Raw genomic sequence first — 19,954 nt, forward strand, 5'->3', positions numbered from 1 at the left:
TCTTACCAATGCACCCCATGCATGAGACTTCATTCTCCACTGATCCTTAAACTTTCCTGTTATGAAGAATGAAAAATAACACATTTCTTCAGTGGAATGGAAGTGGTAACATGAAGTGTTAGCAATTCTTCTGGGGCCAGCTTCGAGATCTTAAGTTGAGTCTCTTTACTGAAAAAATAATATATTGTTAATTGGCCATATCTTTGTACCACATGCATTCATATGGTCATCGAGTCAAAATCCAATTAATTTCCAAAAGCAGCTGAAGCAACTGAAGCAAAAGGGAAAAAAAGCTGAATTCTGTGAACTGCAACTAAAAGAATGAGGTATAGATGAAAGGATGAAAGCATCACTAAATGGAAAATAAGCATAATACATGATTTTCAGAAGGAATGAGAGAAAAGTGAGAAACAAGAATAGGATGCGAATGAGAACAAGAATTGGGTAAGTATCTAGATGGCATGGGAACTGCATTGGGTTGTGGAAGCCAACATGCTGCACCAACTGTCCACTGTAGGAGTCAGAAATCGATACAAAAAAATAGGCATCCCGACATGTTTTGTTTTGAGGGTTCATACAAAAGTCAAAAGCAACTGACAAATTTAAAGAACAAGAACAATGTGTTGGATGAATGTGACAAAAGAAATAACAGCAACAGGAGCAGGAGCAGGAGCAGGAGCAGGAGCAGGAGCAGGAGCAGGAACACCAGCACCAGCATCAGAATAACAATCAGATGCAAAGGTGCATTCAAAACAAATAAATGAAAAATTTAGGCAATATCACAAGTTTATATAACAAATATACAGCTAAAATGCTCCGAAACTAAGCAGTGCCCATGGATCTAAAACTAATTCCACAAAAGAAGGGCCATCAAATCAATCCACAAAATTATCACACAAGACCACAAATATATAACAACATAGAGAATTCCATATTTGAGGTAAGATAGCTAAAGCATGTAACCTGGGTATGAATCTTTGCATTCAGTGAATGGTATAAAAACCTATAAGGGCTTTCAGGAAGATTACAAGAAAGAAATCTATCCAAAACTTTTCTAATCAGAATTCACATGAAATAAATAAATAAAGAGAGAGATTCACCTTAGAAGTCATAATGAGATTATGCAAATTGTGGATGTCCAACACGAAGTGATGGATGATGATGACACATTCACAAAATTCCCTGCATCAAGGCACTATATCCAAATTCGAAAGACCCAGTCATGAAGATACTGGTCTAATATGAATGTTCAAACAGTGTCCCTGGTATTCCAGCTACAGTTGCCTAATAATACAGAAATAGGCAGCCAAAAAGAATTTATTTGTATTTTACTTTATTTTCCTGTCTTCGTGCTTTCTTGAGGACGGTTAGCATTTTAAAAAAATAATGATGAAATGTTTATAGAGAGGAGAAACCAAAACAGAAACAACAGATCGAGAAATATGTTTTAGTGGGAGAAAAAATTAATAATAATAACACACAACAGTCTATCAGAGTTTATCTTAGGATCAACATTAGGCAGCCATTTAATAAAAGTAGTGTCTTCCATTGAAACCTTTAGCACATAAAGATAATATCATCTAACTCAAATAAAGATAAGGAAAGAGAAACAAATGTTGGAGGAAAAGCCCTCCAATAGTCCATTATAGTAATCTTCGGACCTACTTAAAGGAAACCATAGATAAAAGTAATGCATCTCATTGAAATTGTAGTACATAAAGACAATGCCATGTAACTCAAATTTGTAATTATTTAAAACCCTTCTTATGTTAAATTCCAAAGAAAGTTCCCTCGCCTGCACTATTTCTCTCACAGCACATACTTGGCCAGCACTACATGATAAATTACAATTGATGGGCTGAGGATACAATTAGAAAACTGGGGAAAAATGTGGACACTCTGCAACAAAAATGTGTAAGCTGCGACAAAAAAGAAAAAAAGGAAAAGAAAAAAAATGTGTATACATCAGAAGGATCTATCAGAATCTGGAATTGCATGACAATTATGCAAACCCGTTAGACGAATATCTATGTGGATCTTAGACAAAATGATGGGTTGGGTATTCATGCTCATATCCATTATAGTCATAATATAGCCTCTCCCCCTTGGCAATATCACGAGTAGCAACCAAAAGGACCTGACATTCACCATTTACACTGTACCTCACGCATTTAAGATTCTGCTTCTTCCTACCCTCCCTGCACAAAATTGGACAGGTTTCAAGAACAACAGGTTTAATATTCTCAATTTTTAAATTTATTTTGATGTCGATAAAAACAAAGAATTTTGTTATGTCGCTTCACTGGAAGAAATGGAGTACAGACATCAGAGTCGATGAAATGGATAAAGTCACCATCAAAATAAAAGCAGGGAAGCATTTTTTGAGTCTAGAATCTAGACAGCATGAGAGAGGATACACAAGCTTACGGAGTATGATTGTTAATGCCATTAATAAAGCGAGCAATGTTTCCACGTTTATCAGGACAGATAAGAAGGCTGTTAGATGGGTCCTTTGCTAGAAGAAGGGTCATCATACTATCACAATCGTCATGTTCCCGATTTGTAATGTAATCCACATCACCAGTATAATCTGTGAGTAATGTCATATCCTTTATAGGCCCATCAGCCTCTACAGTAAAACTGCATTACAAACAAATAACAACAAAATTTATTCAATATGAATTAGAATTACCATATAAAAATTTGATAACACAGCAGTAGTTCAAGAGTTTTTTTTTCAAAAGATGTAAAATGATGTACCCTTCACATGAATCGAAAACTACACGAAGGGGAGGGCATTCGCCTCTTTTGTACATAGCTCTACAGTGCTCCAAGGTTTCAGTATCTTCTTTGGAGAGAACCTAATAGAGAACCAATCAAAACCAAAAAAAATATTTCTAGATGGCAATTGGAAGCAAACAAAAAGTTTCAGATTCATACCTGCATGCCATGATTTTCAAACTCGGCTTGATTGGCAGATCTAGGAGCCATGCCAGGCATGTAAGTGAGCCGATCACTAAATTCCATATGCAATGCTGTTAAAGCAGAAGCAAGGGAACCCATTTGTTCTAGCCTTCGGGCAGGATCTTCTGTCGGAGTAAATGGTAACAGTCTCCTCCTTTTCTTGTGAAAAACCAACATACTGGCACGTCTCCGACGTTTTCTAGTATCTAGAAGTCAAGACCGATAAAACAATTTAAATGTGTCAATTGAAGATCATCATTAAATGGGAATAACATGTAAATAAAACCAAGTTCAAAGGGATTCTAAAAAGATTAACAAGCCACTCTATACAAGCTAGTCTGCCCTATCCTTGAATGGGAATAACGATGAACACATAGAAGTAACAGTCAACCAAAGATTTACCTACGAGGTTTTTAACTAAAGCACATTTAAAGATTGCAAATATCAAAACAGACAACCTAAAGTCACAAAATTCATGGTGGTATTAGATGTAAAAGGAGATAGGCTTGAGTGTAGGAGGGTATAAATATGACTCAAGGCTAAAGAGATATTAAAATGTTAAAAAAAAATACTCTATCCATATTTCACAATGTTAGTCCCATTTGGGAAATTACAACTTTTAAAGGGGACATGCAATTAATACACTCAAATTCAAATAAAAAGGCATTATGTTCCAAATTACCTTTATTCCCACTCTTAAATATATTCAAGTCACTTATAAGGGATAGTTTGGGAAAATTGTAAAATTTTATGTTTTCACTTTTCGAAGAGAACTAACATTTTGGGATATCTGAATTGGGAAAAAGGACTAACAATGTGGGATGGAGACAATATATAAATGCAGCAAACTAGCTAAATCATGCATCAACCTATGCATAAACTTGAATATACTTCATAATAAGAAAGGAAGGTGTATATTGAAGAAGAGGATGATTCATGGATTCTCCAGTAACCTAATTCACACCCCTAACAGGGATCATCTACCCCATATAAGAAATTATCTTTAGTTAAGCACTGTTCTAAGTAACTCTTCATATAGAGAAGGCTCCTTTTGAGACAGTAGTGGTGCATAAGCCAGACCTTACTAGCAAGGATCAAATAACCCACCTCACCTGCCAAAATAATGGTTAATTAAATTCAAATAATCATAATTAGCAAGGTATGCCTTTATATACAACTTCCAAGAAAAATAAATAAAGGGCCTCAATTTCCTGCTCAATAAGCCAATTTATGAATAGAAACACACAATCATAAAAAAGAAGAGAAAAATGTTGTAACAATTCAAAGGTGAATCAACTGTCATCAAAAGAAGCATAGTAGTGTACAGTGCAAAATGAGCATGTTACAAACATGGCATTTATGTAGCAATGGGGAAATTTCAGCGATATATACAATCTTGTTGAGATAAATTACCAGGGAAGTAGACACCTAAAACTTGTGAAAGACTTAAAACTGACTATTAGAGAACTTAATCAAAGATTAGGAAGGAAGCTTATCGGAAGGAGGATTTTTTTTTTTTTTTTTTTAAATATGACTATTGGAAGGAGGATTTGCCTACACAAGTGAAGAGTTATTTCTTCTATTGTTTATCAAAAAAATCACAAAGGCTTAAGTTTTAGAAGAATTTGGAATTTAGATAGCTAGTCTGTTAAAAAAAGGTGCAAATCAACATTGCAAACCATTTAACTATCAAACTTTTATAAGTCAAACTACAGGAACCTCACAAGAACAAAGTGAGCAAAGAGGCAACAACAAACACATAATGAGATATATCGAGAAACCAACTTATTCATTGCTTAAATGATTAAGCATGGAAATTATTTTACTTGAGCAACTTAATAAAAAGTCTGGAGGAAGAAAAGGAACTCCAAATGACACTTGTTAACTTTAGAAAAGAACATAAGGAAATTTCTACAAAGATGTCACAATAGACGTTACAAAACGGTGTCAATTAAGTACACCTATCGAGCAAGAATATGTTCAATGATGAATAGTGTGAAGCAATGGGAGATAATGAAAATGAACCCAATGGTTTCAAAGCTACGCAGCACTAAGTGGCACATAACTTTTGGAAAATTATTTATGAACATTAGGGTACAAAACTGCAGGTATCATAGGGTTTGAGATGTGGCTAGGACTATGCCAATATAATCAAAGAGTAAAGAAACAAATAGAAAAATGAATTTTGAGTGTTGCAAAATCAGAAAAATGTTATCAAATAGAGGTACAATTTTATGTGATGTCTACATGGCCAAATTGTTATTCCTATAGGCCGTTGTGATTAATTGTAAAAAATAAAAAAGATAGTTCCCAAAATTAAAAATAAAATAAAATAAAATTCAAGGAGGAAAAGAAGAAAAAAGACGCCGACATGATCAATTAAAGACAATGAGGGTAAGCCATCTGAGATAACCTGGAAAGGGCTATGATTTAACAAGGATGAAGGTGACATAAAATGGTTTGTATATAAGGCCTTCTTGATGTATAAGAAAGTGGGATGTCAAATAAATGCTATCTGAAGAGGGAAATGGGTACACGTAAACATAATTGTATGCCAAGAAGTCATGCATGTGCTCAAAGAAAGCAAGCACGAAAATGCAGTAGTATCAAGGAATTTATAACAAAGTAATGAGGGTAATAGTTTCCGTAAAACGTGTCAAGAGCTGAAGAGAGTGGATATTCTTCCATTAAATAGGACAATTAAACAGACAAAAATGCAGTTTGATCAAGCATGCCTCAGATTCCATGTAATGTTGTTAAACACATTATTGAGTCAATCATGTCCTGAAGGTGATTAATGGGGCTATGGCAACAACACAATACCAAACAACATTTTACTAATTATAAGAAATGGGGGTTTCGAATGGATTATTTCGGAAATAATTTGAAAGAAAGCCAGCATATTTTGTGACTGCAAGAATAACTCTTCTTCATATGGGAAAAAATTGATAGTTATATTTTTCAGAGATCACTCAGTCTAAATTAGTTATTTGGGAAATTGTTGTGCTATGTTCTGATATTCATGACCAGTTGTGGGCTATTAAAGTATAAGGGAAGTAACTAAGATTTGATAAGATTCTTATAAGATTGGTTATCAACGCTTGGTTAAAGATTCTTATAAGATTCTGTTAATGCAGGAGTGTATTGAGGAATCATAAGCATGATGATGTCAATAAATAAGGTACAACTGCCCAAAACTGAATTTTTCAATATTGTTAGTTTTATTACCAATCTGAAATAACGTGTAGAATTAATGCTTGAACTCGAATTGTCTTTTTCCATGAACTATTTAAACAGAAATGCACCAAACAGCAGGAAAGGATTCAGCCTTCCACGCTCGGGGTCATGGGCTTCAAAATACAACCAATGCATCCCCCTACCCCCAAGGGGGAAAAAAAAATACAAAAGCAAAAACAAAAACTCCTGCACCAAGGACTGAGGCATCCTACTTGCAGAAAATCTAAGAATTTCCTGACCCCAGCATACAGCCTCAAGGTCACAATATATATACATATATATATATATATATATATTTTGATAAATAAGAATACTTTATTGAAAGAGCATCAAGACGATGCTAAGAATACAAGAATGCAAAAGATCAAAAAGCAACTAAACACCTAACCAATAACATCATCCAAAACATCTAAAAAAGCAAATAAATCCAGATCCACCCTTCTCTCCAACCAACTATACAAAGTAACTAACAAACGATTCTCCAGCCACGACACATCATGATAAATCTCTTGGAACGTACGGTGATTCCTCTCCAACCAAACCAGTCACATCAAACAAAAAGGCACCAACAAACAGACCTGCCTACGTCTATGCCCCACCCGAGCTCCCCGCCAGCTCCGCAACATCTCCAACACCCCCCTAGGTTGCACCCAAACAATCCCAAACAGAAAACAAAAATATACAAATATGTCAAGTTATAATTTACATATATGACATATCAAATTCAATAAAGGAAAGGATTGTGATATTTATGAAACTAGAAAACTTTCTGACAGCATTCAAAAAGCGATGCTAAATACACAAATAAAACTCATCAAAGTCAAAATATTGTTAGCAAATAACAAGTATGTTGTCCGATACCAAAATTGATGCAGCACAGTGAAGTAAAGAGGAAGCAACAGGGAATAAGTTGAGATACAGAGAGGGAGAAGAGGCAGAATAAGGAAGTAAAATAGAAGAATATACAGAATATAGAAGAAGAGATGGCAAGAAAGCCAACGAGTAGTCAAGGAGACGAGATGACAAAAATAATAGAGATATATGGAGAGAGAGAGAGAGAGAGAGAGGGAGAGAGAGAGAGAGAGAGATTAAGGATGAAGAAAAAGCAGAAATAAGACAAAAGAAGGAGAGAGAGATCTTAATAATCCACAGTACAATCCAACCCTATATTTATAGGTTGTTCCAATAATCCTATTATAAATCAAATTGAAAAAACCTAATATAAGAAAAACTATAATACATAAAATTCTATATAAATTAATTCCCTAAAAACTAAGATCTCATTTATTGCCTCAGACACGATCTCCATTTATGGCATAACGCCAAGCCTAACCAACGCCGAGTCTTGACGACTTCTACCTATTTTCCAAAAATGATCATCATGCTTTAACTTTTTCCATTTTTAAGTGCAACGCCCCACCCCACCAATGGCATTGTTCTCTATCTCTCTCTCTCTCTCTCTCTCTCTCTCTCTCTAGCTCATGTTAGTGGCCAATAATGATCATGCATCCCTAAGAGCTAATAACAGAATTCAAGTCTACTATCAAAATAAGCATATAATTTAAGTACGAAGATTTAAGACGTGATCATCCCAAAGTATTTTTTTGTATTGGATAACTGTCATGTCATGGACACTTCAAATGAATGTAAGTACTTGTTTTGAGCAGGTGTACAACACAAAACACCAAACCCATTAGGAACCCAAGTTTCCAATAAGTCACTCTTTAAATTTCAGTTCCCTTGTCTACACAACATTAACTAGAGTTCCCATGGATTCTAGACTATGTATTGTAAGCCAAATGTCGCAAGTGCATAACATCCTTGAGGTTAATAAGCATCTAAGATATCATATAGAGTGCACTTTACTCCAAATCCCATATCAGTCCCTAATTTTTCAATTATATCAATAAAGCCAGTGGTATTAACATATAATGTGAAACTATATTTTTTTACCTCTACAAATCTAACTCCAATTTAAATGATAATAATACAATTCCAAATCATCTTCACCTTCTACATCACTTCCTAACCCTAATTTGTTCATCATCACCTCCATCTATCACCATGTGCTTGCAACCGCCACCTCCAGCCATCACCACCTTCTGGCAACCACCACAATCCTCCTTTGCACCACCTGCCAGCCAGCGCCTCCAACCATCTCCACTTGCCAACAATCGCCACCATCCTCCATTGCATCATCTGCTGCCATCAGGTTCCATCACACGAGCCACTGCAACCTCCCCCTTTTTAATCTCTCCCATCTTCTTCTTCTACAACGGCTACCACCAGCATACTTGTTTTTTCTTTCTCCCTCCTTTTCTTCTCTATCCCCACCCACATTGATCCTCCCCGTTATAGTGCTACCTTGTTTCTCGCACCACATAACAATACCACTGACCGCCATCCTCACCACAAACGCATCACCCACTGACCCCTTCTCCTTTAGCCCATTGCAATGGAAACCTTTTTTCTATATTACTTTACTTTTCCTTTTGTCATTGTTAAAAGATGTTAAAACAAACATGAAGTTAACAAAGAATCAAGGGTAAAATTGGTATTTTAGTTAAAAAAAATCAATGGCATCATCAAATTCCATTTGGTTGACTAACAACATGGGTGTAGGCAAACTTTTTAAAGGTTGTAATGTGAGGCATTTGGCCTAAGGAGGGCAAGACGTAACCATTTCACATTTTGATAATTAGTAAATAAATAAACTATTTTAAAATAGTAAAAAAAATTAAAAATTATAATAAAGATATAGATAATTTTTTGCTCAAGGCATTGAACATTTCACCAAGAAGGAAACTTGTCCTTATCGAAGGTGAAATCGACATTCTTTAGTTTTGTATTTTTTTCTTCATTAGTCATTTACTAGTTTTTTTTCATGGAATATAGCCACAAAAGAGGTTCTTTATTTTTTTATTTTTAATGTTTAAATCATGTATTAAACTAAGAAGAAAACGAAAGCATCGATGCATTTCACCTTAGCCTCGTCTCGAAGCGAACCTCAACAACACCTTTTAAAACTTTAAGTGTAAGTGTGACATGATTTAAAAATTTAGAGGAGGACGATGTAAAATTCCCAAACTAGTGGGGCCAATTATATTTATCCTAATGTTCAAGGAGGTCATTGTAATTTACTCTTAAATAAATTATCATCTCAAATATCCTCGGGGAGATTGCATTCTGGTGGGAAGAACTCAAAGTAATTGAAAAAACATGGAGCTGCAAATGGGTGTATGCTCTAGTACAAGCAAAAACTGTGACTATTCTTGCATCAAACAAAAAGAGCAGAAGGCATTCAATTGTTTATGAAATCAAGGAGCAAGAGGTTACATTTTTACACTTTCCCGAAGAGAGCTCAAAGCAATAGGATGAAAGATGGGATAAGATGTTAGCCTTAGCGTAGAAGATCAATCATTGAGCTCGCTCAAGGACCTGCCAATTTAGGTAACTATCTAATGTGTTCCCCGAGGGGAAGAATCGATGAGGATTTCAGGAAATTGCGAAAGAAAAAGGGGAGTTGGCTGATAAAGATAGTCTTTCATCATGGATTTTAATTTGCTAGAAATGGGTGTACACTCTAGTACAAGTGAAAACTGTGACTATTTTGCATCATAGTGACTCACTTGCACATCCATGTTTTACCAATTGATTTGCGTCCTTCACACTCAAATGCAGTTCCCCCAATATCCTTTCCATGATCTGTTCTTCTGTTTCAAAATCGGACACTTGAACTAAAAATTCAATCCCAAAAACTCATAACCATATTTGAACACTTAATAGAATAATTAATTTTTTGGAAGAAAAAAAAAAGGCAACCCATACACCAAGGAGAGTTTTTAATGAATGTATAAACTGCAAAAAAAATATATATATATATAATAAAAATATTTCTAATTTTAATATTTTATTTCTGCTGTATTTGATTCATGAATATGGGTAGGAATTTAGAAAGGAAAAGAGAAAAGGTAATGAAATATGAATAAAATATAATTATATTTCACAGGCTTATTCCCTTTCTATTTTCAAATCTCTTACGTTTCACAGAGGTATTCCCTTTCCCTTTCCAAATACCTACCCAAATCCTTTAACCAAGCACAGCCTTCAAAGATCCAAAGAGAAGACTAATGCAAATGTCAAAATAATAAAAGTGACTAGAATTTTTGACAACTATTATATAATTAAAAACAAAGTTGTAAACAAACAATGCAGTAGTGCAATCTTAGTGAATGATTACGATTAACAACCACCTTGAGGAGATGCACACTTGCCAGCTGAATCGCCACATTTCTGAATCCTGAAAAAATCAATGATCTTTGTCTGAGGAAAACCTGAAAAACAAAAAGCACACACACATACATACATACATACATTATCCCCCAATACCAATCGAAATCCATAGATACATACATTGACACATAAATGTATAGATACATAGAATGGGAATGTCGATTGATTCATACGTTTGACTGAGGGTTGATCTGAGCAGCTAGGGCAGTACCAAGAGCCGATGGGAATGCGAACAACGATTGGGCGGAGGCAAAGCATGTGGAAGCCCTTGTCACAGCGGTCGCAGAGAAGTATCTCGTCGGGGCGTTCGCCGAAGCCGCATTGCTCGCACACGACGTCGCTGTAGTCTTCCTCGTCGTTGGAGGGGTTGTCGTTGGACTCGATCAGCACAGCCGCCGCCGCGTACTTCATAACCTCTTCCATGGACCTGTACTTCCTCGGCGGCGGAGACTGCGGGGGAGATGGTCGCCGGACCACCTCCTTGCGGCGGAGAGCAAACACACGTCCCGCCGGCGAGCTGGACGGCGCCATTTTGAGTTATGGGGAGGAAATTAAAAAGGTGGGAGTGTTGATTCGGATTTAATTAATGGGAAAGAAAAATAATGATAAAATAAATTATGGTAGTGTATTCAATTGTATTTGTTTGTATATGTGATGAGTTTGCAGAAGATGAATGTATGAAAATGGAGAGAGATAGAGAGAGCGAGAGAGAGAGAGAGAGGGAATTAGAGTGCGGACGGGCGAGGGTGGCTACGTTACGCTGAGGTGGCGAGAGTTCATCGGTGGGGCTACCGTGCGCTCACTGTGCGCACGGAATGCGATGTGCCCAGCTCCCCAAATAAGCTGTCTTTGGCCCTTTTTAGGAAATGTATTTAATCCAGTCACTAGTGTTTGAAAAATCAAATTCGTTTTTTTTTTTTAATTGTAATTTTTCGTATCTATTTAATTTAGATATGTTTAAAAAGGATAAAATTTGTATAAAAATCTATAAAAAGAAATTCTTGAATAAAACAAAATATAATTTTTTTTTTCTTGTAATTTTTCACATCTGTTTAATTTAGATATGTTTAAAAAGGATAAAATTTGTATAAAAATCTATAAAAAGAAATTATTGAATACAGCAAAATATGAAAATATATTAAATTTTTATATTTTTTTTTTGTATTTGATAAATTTTTTAAGTGAATTTAAAAATTAAAACAAATTGATTAAAATATTTTAAAAAATCAATAAAAATAATATATATATATATAGAGAGAGAGAGAAAACTGAAAAAGCGATTTTCAAGATTTTCAAACCAAACAGAGGCTACAATTGTTTGAAATTTTTAGATTGTGTTCTGTTCACGAATTTGGATAAGGATTTGAAAAGCAAAAGGGGAAAGGAGAAACATGTATAAAATGTGAATGAAATATAATTTTCACATTTTTTTTTTCCTTTTACTTTTCAAATCTCTTTCCAATTTAATAATTCAAATATATCACTAAGAAAAATAATTTGTTTGTTTTGGAGTAGGTTAACAATAATTCAAATGAGTATGTCTCATATTCAAAAAAAAATCATAGTTATTTTATTTACAAATGAATTTGTAAATAAAGTCTGACTCCTTATTATCCGTTTTAAAATTTGAAAGTCTCAAATCACCTCAATCATGATAAATACTTTTTCATTGATTTCTCCACAATTCAATGGTAAGATTAAAATACAATACTTTTATTTTAAATTATGTGATTTAAAAAATGTATGTAAATTTTTATCATTTATTTCAAGTTTAAATATAATTTTATATATATATATATATATATTTGCTGACGCGGTGCATAAAAATTATAACATAGAATTCTTGTGACTGTTGAAATGGCAAGAGTAAGAATTGTGCTATTGAGATTTTAGTAATCAACCAAGTTCAAGACACAAATCTATCATAGCATTTATTTACAAAAATTACCAATCAAAAAATGGAAGTCAAATATTCTCTTTAATAATGGATTGTGATGGATTCTATAATCAATTTTGTATTCAAACAATAAATTACATAGTGCTTTATAATAAACCTAATAAAATTTCTTTGCACTTGATCGATCACATAAAATAAAAATATTGAATGCATACAAAAAAAAAAGAAAAAAGAAAAAAGCCCAAAGTATAGAACTCAAACTTTTTTCCTTTCTAAAATTTCAATAGCTCAAATTTTAGAGATAAAATTTATGTGGTTTTCACTGTTTTAGCTATTCTCAACAATGTGAGACCTAATAATTTTCTTTATTTTATTAATTAATAATTATGATGTCTAATTAATTTCTTGCATATTTAATTTTAATAATATGTTTAATTTGGGAACCTATGAACTAAAAGTAGCCCATTGGATGATTCTTTTGGTCGGCCCAAGAGAGAGAGTTAGGCCGACTTTGCATCCAAGCTTTTAATCACTTTTAGTGCAAGTTTGGAGTAATTTTATTTGTACCTAAAAAAATCATCGAATACGTTAAATTAAAATTTTAAAATTTTAGTTGTTATTGTATTTTAATATAGATTTATTAATAATGATAATGCATATTAAATATAAATTTTTTTTTTCTCGTGGTACACCCTAATCATTTATAAGTATTCTTCATTTTCTTCCTTAAGTTTAATCATTTATTTTCTTCTTCCTCATTCCAAAATTCCAATTCACCCATTAAAACTCACCATTATCATCAATATCATTGTTTCTTATTCTTGTAAACAGAAGAAAATTTGAACAAAATCAAACAATGAATGAGAATAATAATGAAAATTATTTTTTAAAACAACCAATCAAATAAGATATAAGTATTCATATTACTATCAAAATATAATTCTTGATTTTTGTGTTTTTTTTAACGTAAAAATAAATATTCAATATGTTTAATGTCATTACTATTCAAACTTTTAAATACAAATAAATTCACTTTATTTGACAGTAACAAAGTCACCGTGTTTGAATTTGACAGTCCAAACAATGTGATTCGGTTTTGTTGAAGTTTTGATGCAACACGACACTTATTTTTTTACTACTCAGGAAAATGTAGTGCAGCTACAGCATAAGAATTGACATTTGATTGAAGCTGCTATAACTCAAATGCTTTATATGCGTGTTTTTGGTCTGATGCAACATAATTGACAAAGGGGGAGGCTTTTTCCATCTATGCAGTAGATTGAAGCGTATTATTAGATTTGTGAAGTTTTTTACGAATCTTATTTCGATAATTTGAATTATTCAATAGGTAGAGTTTGTGTATTTTATGCCTACAAAAAATGTATTCCGATTAAAGGATTATCGATATTCAATCAACATGATTTTTTTATAGGCATAAAGTACTCGATGACCTCTATACATTAAACGATTCAAATCATCGAAACGGCATCTGTGATGAGCTGCACGGGCTCAACAATATGCTCTACTCTACTATATAGACTTGAGAGAAGCTATCTTCATTCATAAATTAAATGTGAAAAATTAATTCCTAAAAAAAATTTCAGCATCAAAGGGAAATAGAACATATAAAAAATGGAAATCTTCGGCTTCACAAGGGGGAAGGGTTTCAAAAAGGTTTTTTCAAACTAATTTGGATTTTTTAATTTGTTTATTATTTGAACGTAACTTGAAGGATAATTTGAAAAAGAACATAGAGTGTACAGAGAATAAATTATGATGATACAGTTATGATACAACGGGTTCCTAGTAGAACGGGTCGGACTGATCCACGCTTCTCGAGCCAATATCCGAGTGGTCAAGCCCACCTGAGAACCTGCACAAGAGTTCAACGGGGAACGGGGTATCCCCCAGTGAACCCTCCGACAAGCAAGCTAGAGAGATGGAAGTGGAATGTAGAGATATGTATTAGAAATAGAGAACTTAACCTTTTTCTTGTCTTTAACGTCTACTTATATCCTTTGGTAATCATTTCGTTATCCCGTCCGACCTGCCACCTTAGCCAAAAGTCTATGTTGTAGCTTACCTTGTTCAAGGTGAAGGCATGCTGTCCCGACGGAGAGCTGTTGTCGTAATAAATGCTGTGAGGGGCTGCATTAATAGTGATGTGCAGTGGCAATAACTTTGCAGATCTTTGTCTACTGAGGTGGTTTGCCCTTTACCTGCCACGTGTCTGAATATCATTGGTCCTTCATGTCATGTTGACTTCCAGCTGTGCTGGGCCTTATCAGTTGGTTTATGTATTGGGCCCTAAGTGGTAGGCTTGGGTTGTTCATAGTGGGTTATGGCCTTTATGGGCCTACCCACGTCAAATTATAAACCTAAATAAGTTAATTGAGTATACTGAGAAATTAGACGCACTTAATATTTGTTTTGGTGCAACTAGAATCCCTCGCAAGTTTGGGAAGTAACCATAATAGTTAAAAAGTGAAAAAGTGTCACGCCCCAAAATTTTGAGACCACAAGAGAAATATATAAAGTACAACTCAAATAAAAGAGATAACCACAATATGTTAATATACACATACAAGCAAAGTTATAACATAGATAACTGATTTGAGTTCCACTAGAGGTTTACAAACATTGTCAAACCAAAAGGTAAAAAAAGAGAGAACACAAAAACAAACTGCTAGTCCAAGTTTTCAAGTGAACTACGGCTCTAAAACTTCATCTTGATTGTCTTCGGGATCACTTTCCCCGTCGTAAGCTCCTTCTTCACATGGCATGACACGCCATGAGCTTGGAATGCCCAATAAAAACACACACACCCCCATATCTTCTATCAATCAATCATACACAAAACAAATCAGATAACATAACATACTTCCATTAAGGTTTTATAAATTAGTAGTTAGACTAGGCATTTAGAATCCCCCCCCCCCAAAGAGATCCTTCTACCCAACCACAAGATTAAACACCAGACTACTCAGAACTCCCCCTTTTGCCACTTTGCAGACCTTACCACCCATGCCCACCTCCCGGTTATTTACCTGTCAGTGGCATTGATGGACCTCAAAAGGGACGGCCAATAAGTGGGCTCGCTTACACCCAAATCGTGCCACGGGCTCACTTACACCCTGCACATACCATACCAATTCGTGCTTAGGGCTCGCTTACACCCTGAAACCATCGTATAGAGTCTGAATACATTCGGGTCAACCTAGGGGCTCGCCTAAACTGCTTACGCAAGACTTAACTCATTTGGTATTAATCTCATCCTAATTCATGTCATGCATATATATAAAATTTTTCTAAAACACTAAGATAAACGTCACCCATTGCCAACCCCTTATCATTTTCCGTTTATTAGATCTTTTCCTAGGTAAGTTAGTCATATTCGGTAATTCGGTCATTTAAACGAGTATGGGAAAAACATACTAGAGGAAATATAGTCCATGGTCATCATACATAAGTATAGTAAAGCAAGAAAATAACATTAAAAAGGCTTTGAAACATTTAGAGACAAATAACATAATATAACACAATTTCCAACACTGTTCAGTTCTGCAGGGCTAACAAGAACGCTTTGGTAAAAATACTTCTAGGCCAAATTAGGGGCTGAAATTGCACAAAAACAATATTCAATCTGTCTAGTTTCAGTTCCAATTTTCAGAAGTTGCACAGCCCCTCCACAAATTCATCTACAAACTATATTCAAAAATCTGTCCAGATTTGTCACCCTTTGAGGAAACTAACTTTTCTCTCAATCTACCTGATGGTTTTCACTCAAATAAAATCTGTTGGAAAGAGGACTCAGAGTTCTAAATTTTGACAGAAGAACCAACACAAGATGATTTTTCTAGAATTTTATAAAATTGGTAAAAGTGGACTGTTTTTCAGAGATTTAGGACCAGATTTTTCAACAAATTATCCAAGCCCTAAAAACACACAATAGGAGCTAATAAAATTTTCACAAGCTCTAAACACATAAAATATCCTACAATAAATTCAGATTTGAGAATTAGATAGATTTGATATTTCTTTTAAATTAGAGAAGTTACAGCAGTGCCTAATTTCACAAGTTTGCAAGACAATGATACTATTTCATACCTACATCTTCACACACACCAAAAACACCCTATTTACCATCAATTTGTAACAAAAGAGGCATACTAGACCATAGAATGAGATGATGAAAGGATTGGAGAAAATAAGGAAGAGGTATGTTCTTACCTTCAAGAATTCCTTCTCTTTCCCCTTTTTTTTTTTCTTCTTCTTCTTACTTCTCTGCCTCCCTTCCCTTGAGCCAACTCTCCCTCTCTCACCCTCTCCTTGGGCTTTAGAAAAACGTGGGAGTGGATTTGGACAAGCCCTCAATTTATATAATATAAGGTAGCTTAATGGGTAAGAGAACTAAATATCTAGATAGTTATTTTATTTTATTTTTGTTTGTTGTTATCCAATCACTTTTCCACCAACATATTATATATATATATATATATATGTATATATTTAAACTATGTATATATCCAAATAAACAATAGTATTCCATTCAAATAAATAATAAATGAAAGAACAACAAAAACAAAAACAAAAACAAAATATAAATAAAATAAAATGCGTGAATTAATTTAGAAATTATGAGGCAAAATAAATAAAACCAAGTTTTAGGATAGTTCCAATCATAAAGTGGCGTTCTATGATTTAATTATGGTAACACACAGAGAAGTTATTATTTACTTGGGCCTTTACGCAGACTTTTACAGAACTAGGGCTAAAATGCTATTAGCCTAAGGTTCAGGGTTTCAAGTGTAATGACAAAAAAAATTAGGGTCTCTACAAAAAGTCATTAAAAAAATCCAAGGTAAATTACACTGACACCCCCTAAGATTTTTGTTTAATACAGATCCACTCCTCACATTTGAAAAATTACACTTACCTCCTTGTTAGATTAAAATGACATATTTGCCCCTTAGCCGTTATACATATAAAATAATAAAATAATACAGATATTTTGTTCATGCTATTTCAAGAGAAATAACAATCATCTTTTTTGGTTTAACTCACACAAAAAATTGAGTTTTTTTATTTTTAGTTTTTTTTTATTATTTTTACTAAATTTTTTTAATATTTTAAGCAAATTTTTTTATTTTTTAGATACACCTAATTTAGATATACTTAAGAAGTATAATATTTAGTAATTTTTTTTTTAAATTCACCAAATACAAAAAAAAAAAAAATAAATATATATATATATATATAAATTCAATACATTATCTTATTTTGTTGTATTCAACGGATTTTTTTAAAAAAATTGTACAAATTATATAATTTTTAAATATTTCTAGATTAAATTGATCTAATCTAGATATAATGATAGAAATAAAAATAAAAAATTATATTCATATATAAAAATTTATACAAAAAATATCATAAAAATGCTGTAATAGTGATATTGCTATAAATATAAATCATGTTTATGAGTGTTTTGTTTTAAAGTGAAAGGTCACCCTTAAGTTATATCATTGTGTTTGAAAATTCTACATAAAATTTATGTTTGTATATCATCACTTAATAAAAATATGTTCAGGTAGAATTTAATAATAAAAAATTATAAAAGGTAATCATAATGATAGGAAGAAGAAGTTGTAGGAAAAAGGACAAGATGGTCATTTAAAAAATTGGGTAAATTACACTTACACCCTATGAGGTTTGGGTTTAATACATATCACCCTCTAACGTTTGGAAAATTACACTAACCCCCTTGTCATTGTAATTATTTAGATAAAATGAAGGCATTGGACTCACGCACTTTCTTTTTTCTTCCTTTGCTTTACTTTCTCTGTTTTTTTTTTTTTTTCTTCATTTCCTTTGCTTTACTTTTTTTAAAATATAATTTTCTCTATTTTTCTATTAGAAGTTGTTGCCTTTTATATAAGTAGAGGGGTTTGTGAAATGAGACTATTAACTAGAAGGTGAGAATGTAATTTCCAGAACATTAGGAAATGGGTGTAATTGGACCAAAACTCTAGGGGTGTCAGTGTAATTTACCCTAAAAATTTTAGAGTATGACATCAGCAATTTAGGGAGCAATTTGTAATGAGATTACAAATATCAGAGAAGGAAATGCAATTTTTCAAATGTGAGAGAAAAATTTGTATTAAACAGAAACTTCAAGAGGTGTTAGTGTAATTTACCCAAAAATAAAAAAACTAAAAAATTATATAAAAAAAATCAAAAAATCTCTTTTTATTCTACTTTTTGCATGCCTTTTTCGTAAAAAAGTCAATCATTTCAAATATATTAAATTTTTTCATCTCATATTTTAGTCAAAAAGTTAAAAAATTACTAAAATAGTCTATTCTCAAACAAAACCTTAGGCTCAATTTGGTAAGGATGAAAATAATAGAAAGTAAAAGAAATGGAAAAAAGAAAAAAGAAAAAAAAAAGTTTGTTTAGCATGAAATTGATAGAAGTTACAAGAAAATTAATTTTCTTGTACAACTCATAATAATGTGGTAACTAAAGCTTCTACTTTCTTGCAAAAAATACAGGAAAATACAAAAAAAATTAAATTTATTATAAAAGTAGTTACTTATAATTAGACTTCTTATTTTCTTACAAAATTTTTATCATAATCAAATTCATACAAGAAAAGATCTCTTATTTTCCTTTTTTTTCTTCTTACACTTTACTTTCTACCAATTTCACTTTTCATAATTTATTTATTTCTAATCAAACGGAGCCTTAGGCTTTAAGCATTGAGCTCATAATTTAATTATATTATTGTAGTATTTCTAGCACCTAAATTTGAGTCTTAATGAATTATTTTTGGTTTTAGGTTGTTTATTTCCAGTTTTGAGTTATCATGTTTTAAGTTGGTTGTTTATTTGTTCTAATCGTTTCTATAATGTTGGTAGAGCTAAATTGAATCCTTTTCGTTGTGATTTTGATTTGTAACTTGGTTTAGAGGAGGGAGATTGAGTTTGGCTCTTGCAATTGAAATCTAGACCTACTCCATTTTTCTCAGGAAACCTACTGAACGGTAGAGGAGCTCCATCCCAACAATTTAATCCAGAGAATTTGGTGTTGCAACAAGTATTTTCCACTCAAGCGCCAATAAATTTCGCCCAAGCAGCTTTGGCTGCAAACATAGGTTTTGATTGCTAAAACATTCCTCGAGCGGAGTGTCGCAACTTAGATAATTTTTGGCAACATGGCACCTTGTGACCCACATCCCCTTTCATATCTTAAAACACTCATTTTTCCTCTAGCCTCCCTCTCTTTTTATTTCCTCTATTCCCTCTATTCCCTCTCTTCCTTGTCTCCATTGTTGCCCTGTGGAACCTTAGTTTTGCATTTACGATAGTGTGTGACCTTCTCAAGGGCTTCCACCTCCTTGTCGCAGATCGCATTTCATTTGTAGGGTTTTCACTCTCTTATTCTCTTTGGTTGAGATAGGGTTCATCTTTCCATTTCTATAGTTGTGGGAATGAATCTGTACGGACCTTGAATTTCTCCACACGTGAACACCTCATGATCAACTTAGTTCCTTACAAACAATAC

General features: G+C 33.3%; 1 protein-coding gene across 1 annotated transcript; it reads right to left on the minus strand.

Moving 5' to 3' along the window:
• Positions 1 to 1,732: 1,732 nt before the first annotated feature.
• On the minus strand, positions 1,733 to 16,742 carry LOC114285345 (putative Histone-lysine N-methyltransferase ATXR5). Its single transcript, XM_082886441.1, has 8 exons — positions 16,622 to 16,742; positions 14,377 to 14,610; positions 10,668 to 14,264; positions 10,455 to 10,535; positions 2,941 to 3,170; positions 2,761 to 2,861; positions 2,428 to 2,640; positions 1,733 to 2,198 (listed from the first exon to the last, which is right to left on the minus strand). The coding sequence occupies exons 3-8, from the start codon at positions 11,023 to 11,025 to the stop codon at positions 2,039 to 2,041; spliced, it is 1,143 nt and encodes a 380-aa protein (XP_082742567.1). The 5' UTR covers positions 11,026 to 14,264; positions 14,377 to 14,610; positions 16,622 to 16,742; the 3' UTR covers positions 1,733 to 2,038.
• Between the last annotated feature and the right edge of the window lie 3,212 nt (positions 16,743 to 19,954).

This window comes from Camellia sinensis, chromosome 1 (genome assembly GCF_055761805.1).
Source record: "Camellia sinensis isolate YWXY chromosome 1, ASM5576180v1, whole genome shotgun sequence".
Taxonomy (NCBI): Eukaryota; Viridiplantae; Streptophyta; class Magnoliopsida; order Ericales; family Theaceae; genus Camellia; species Camellia sinensis.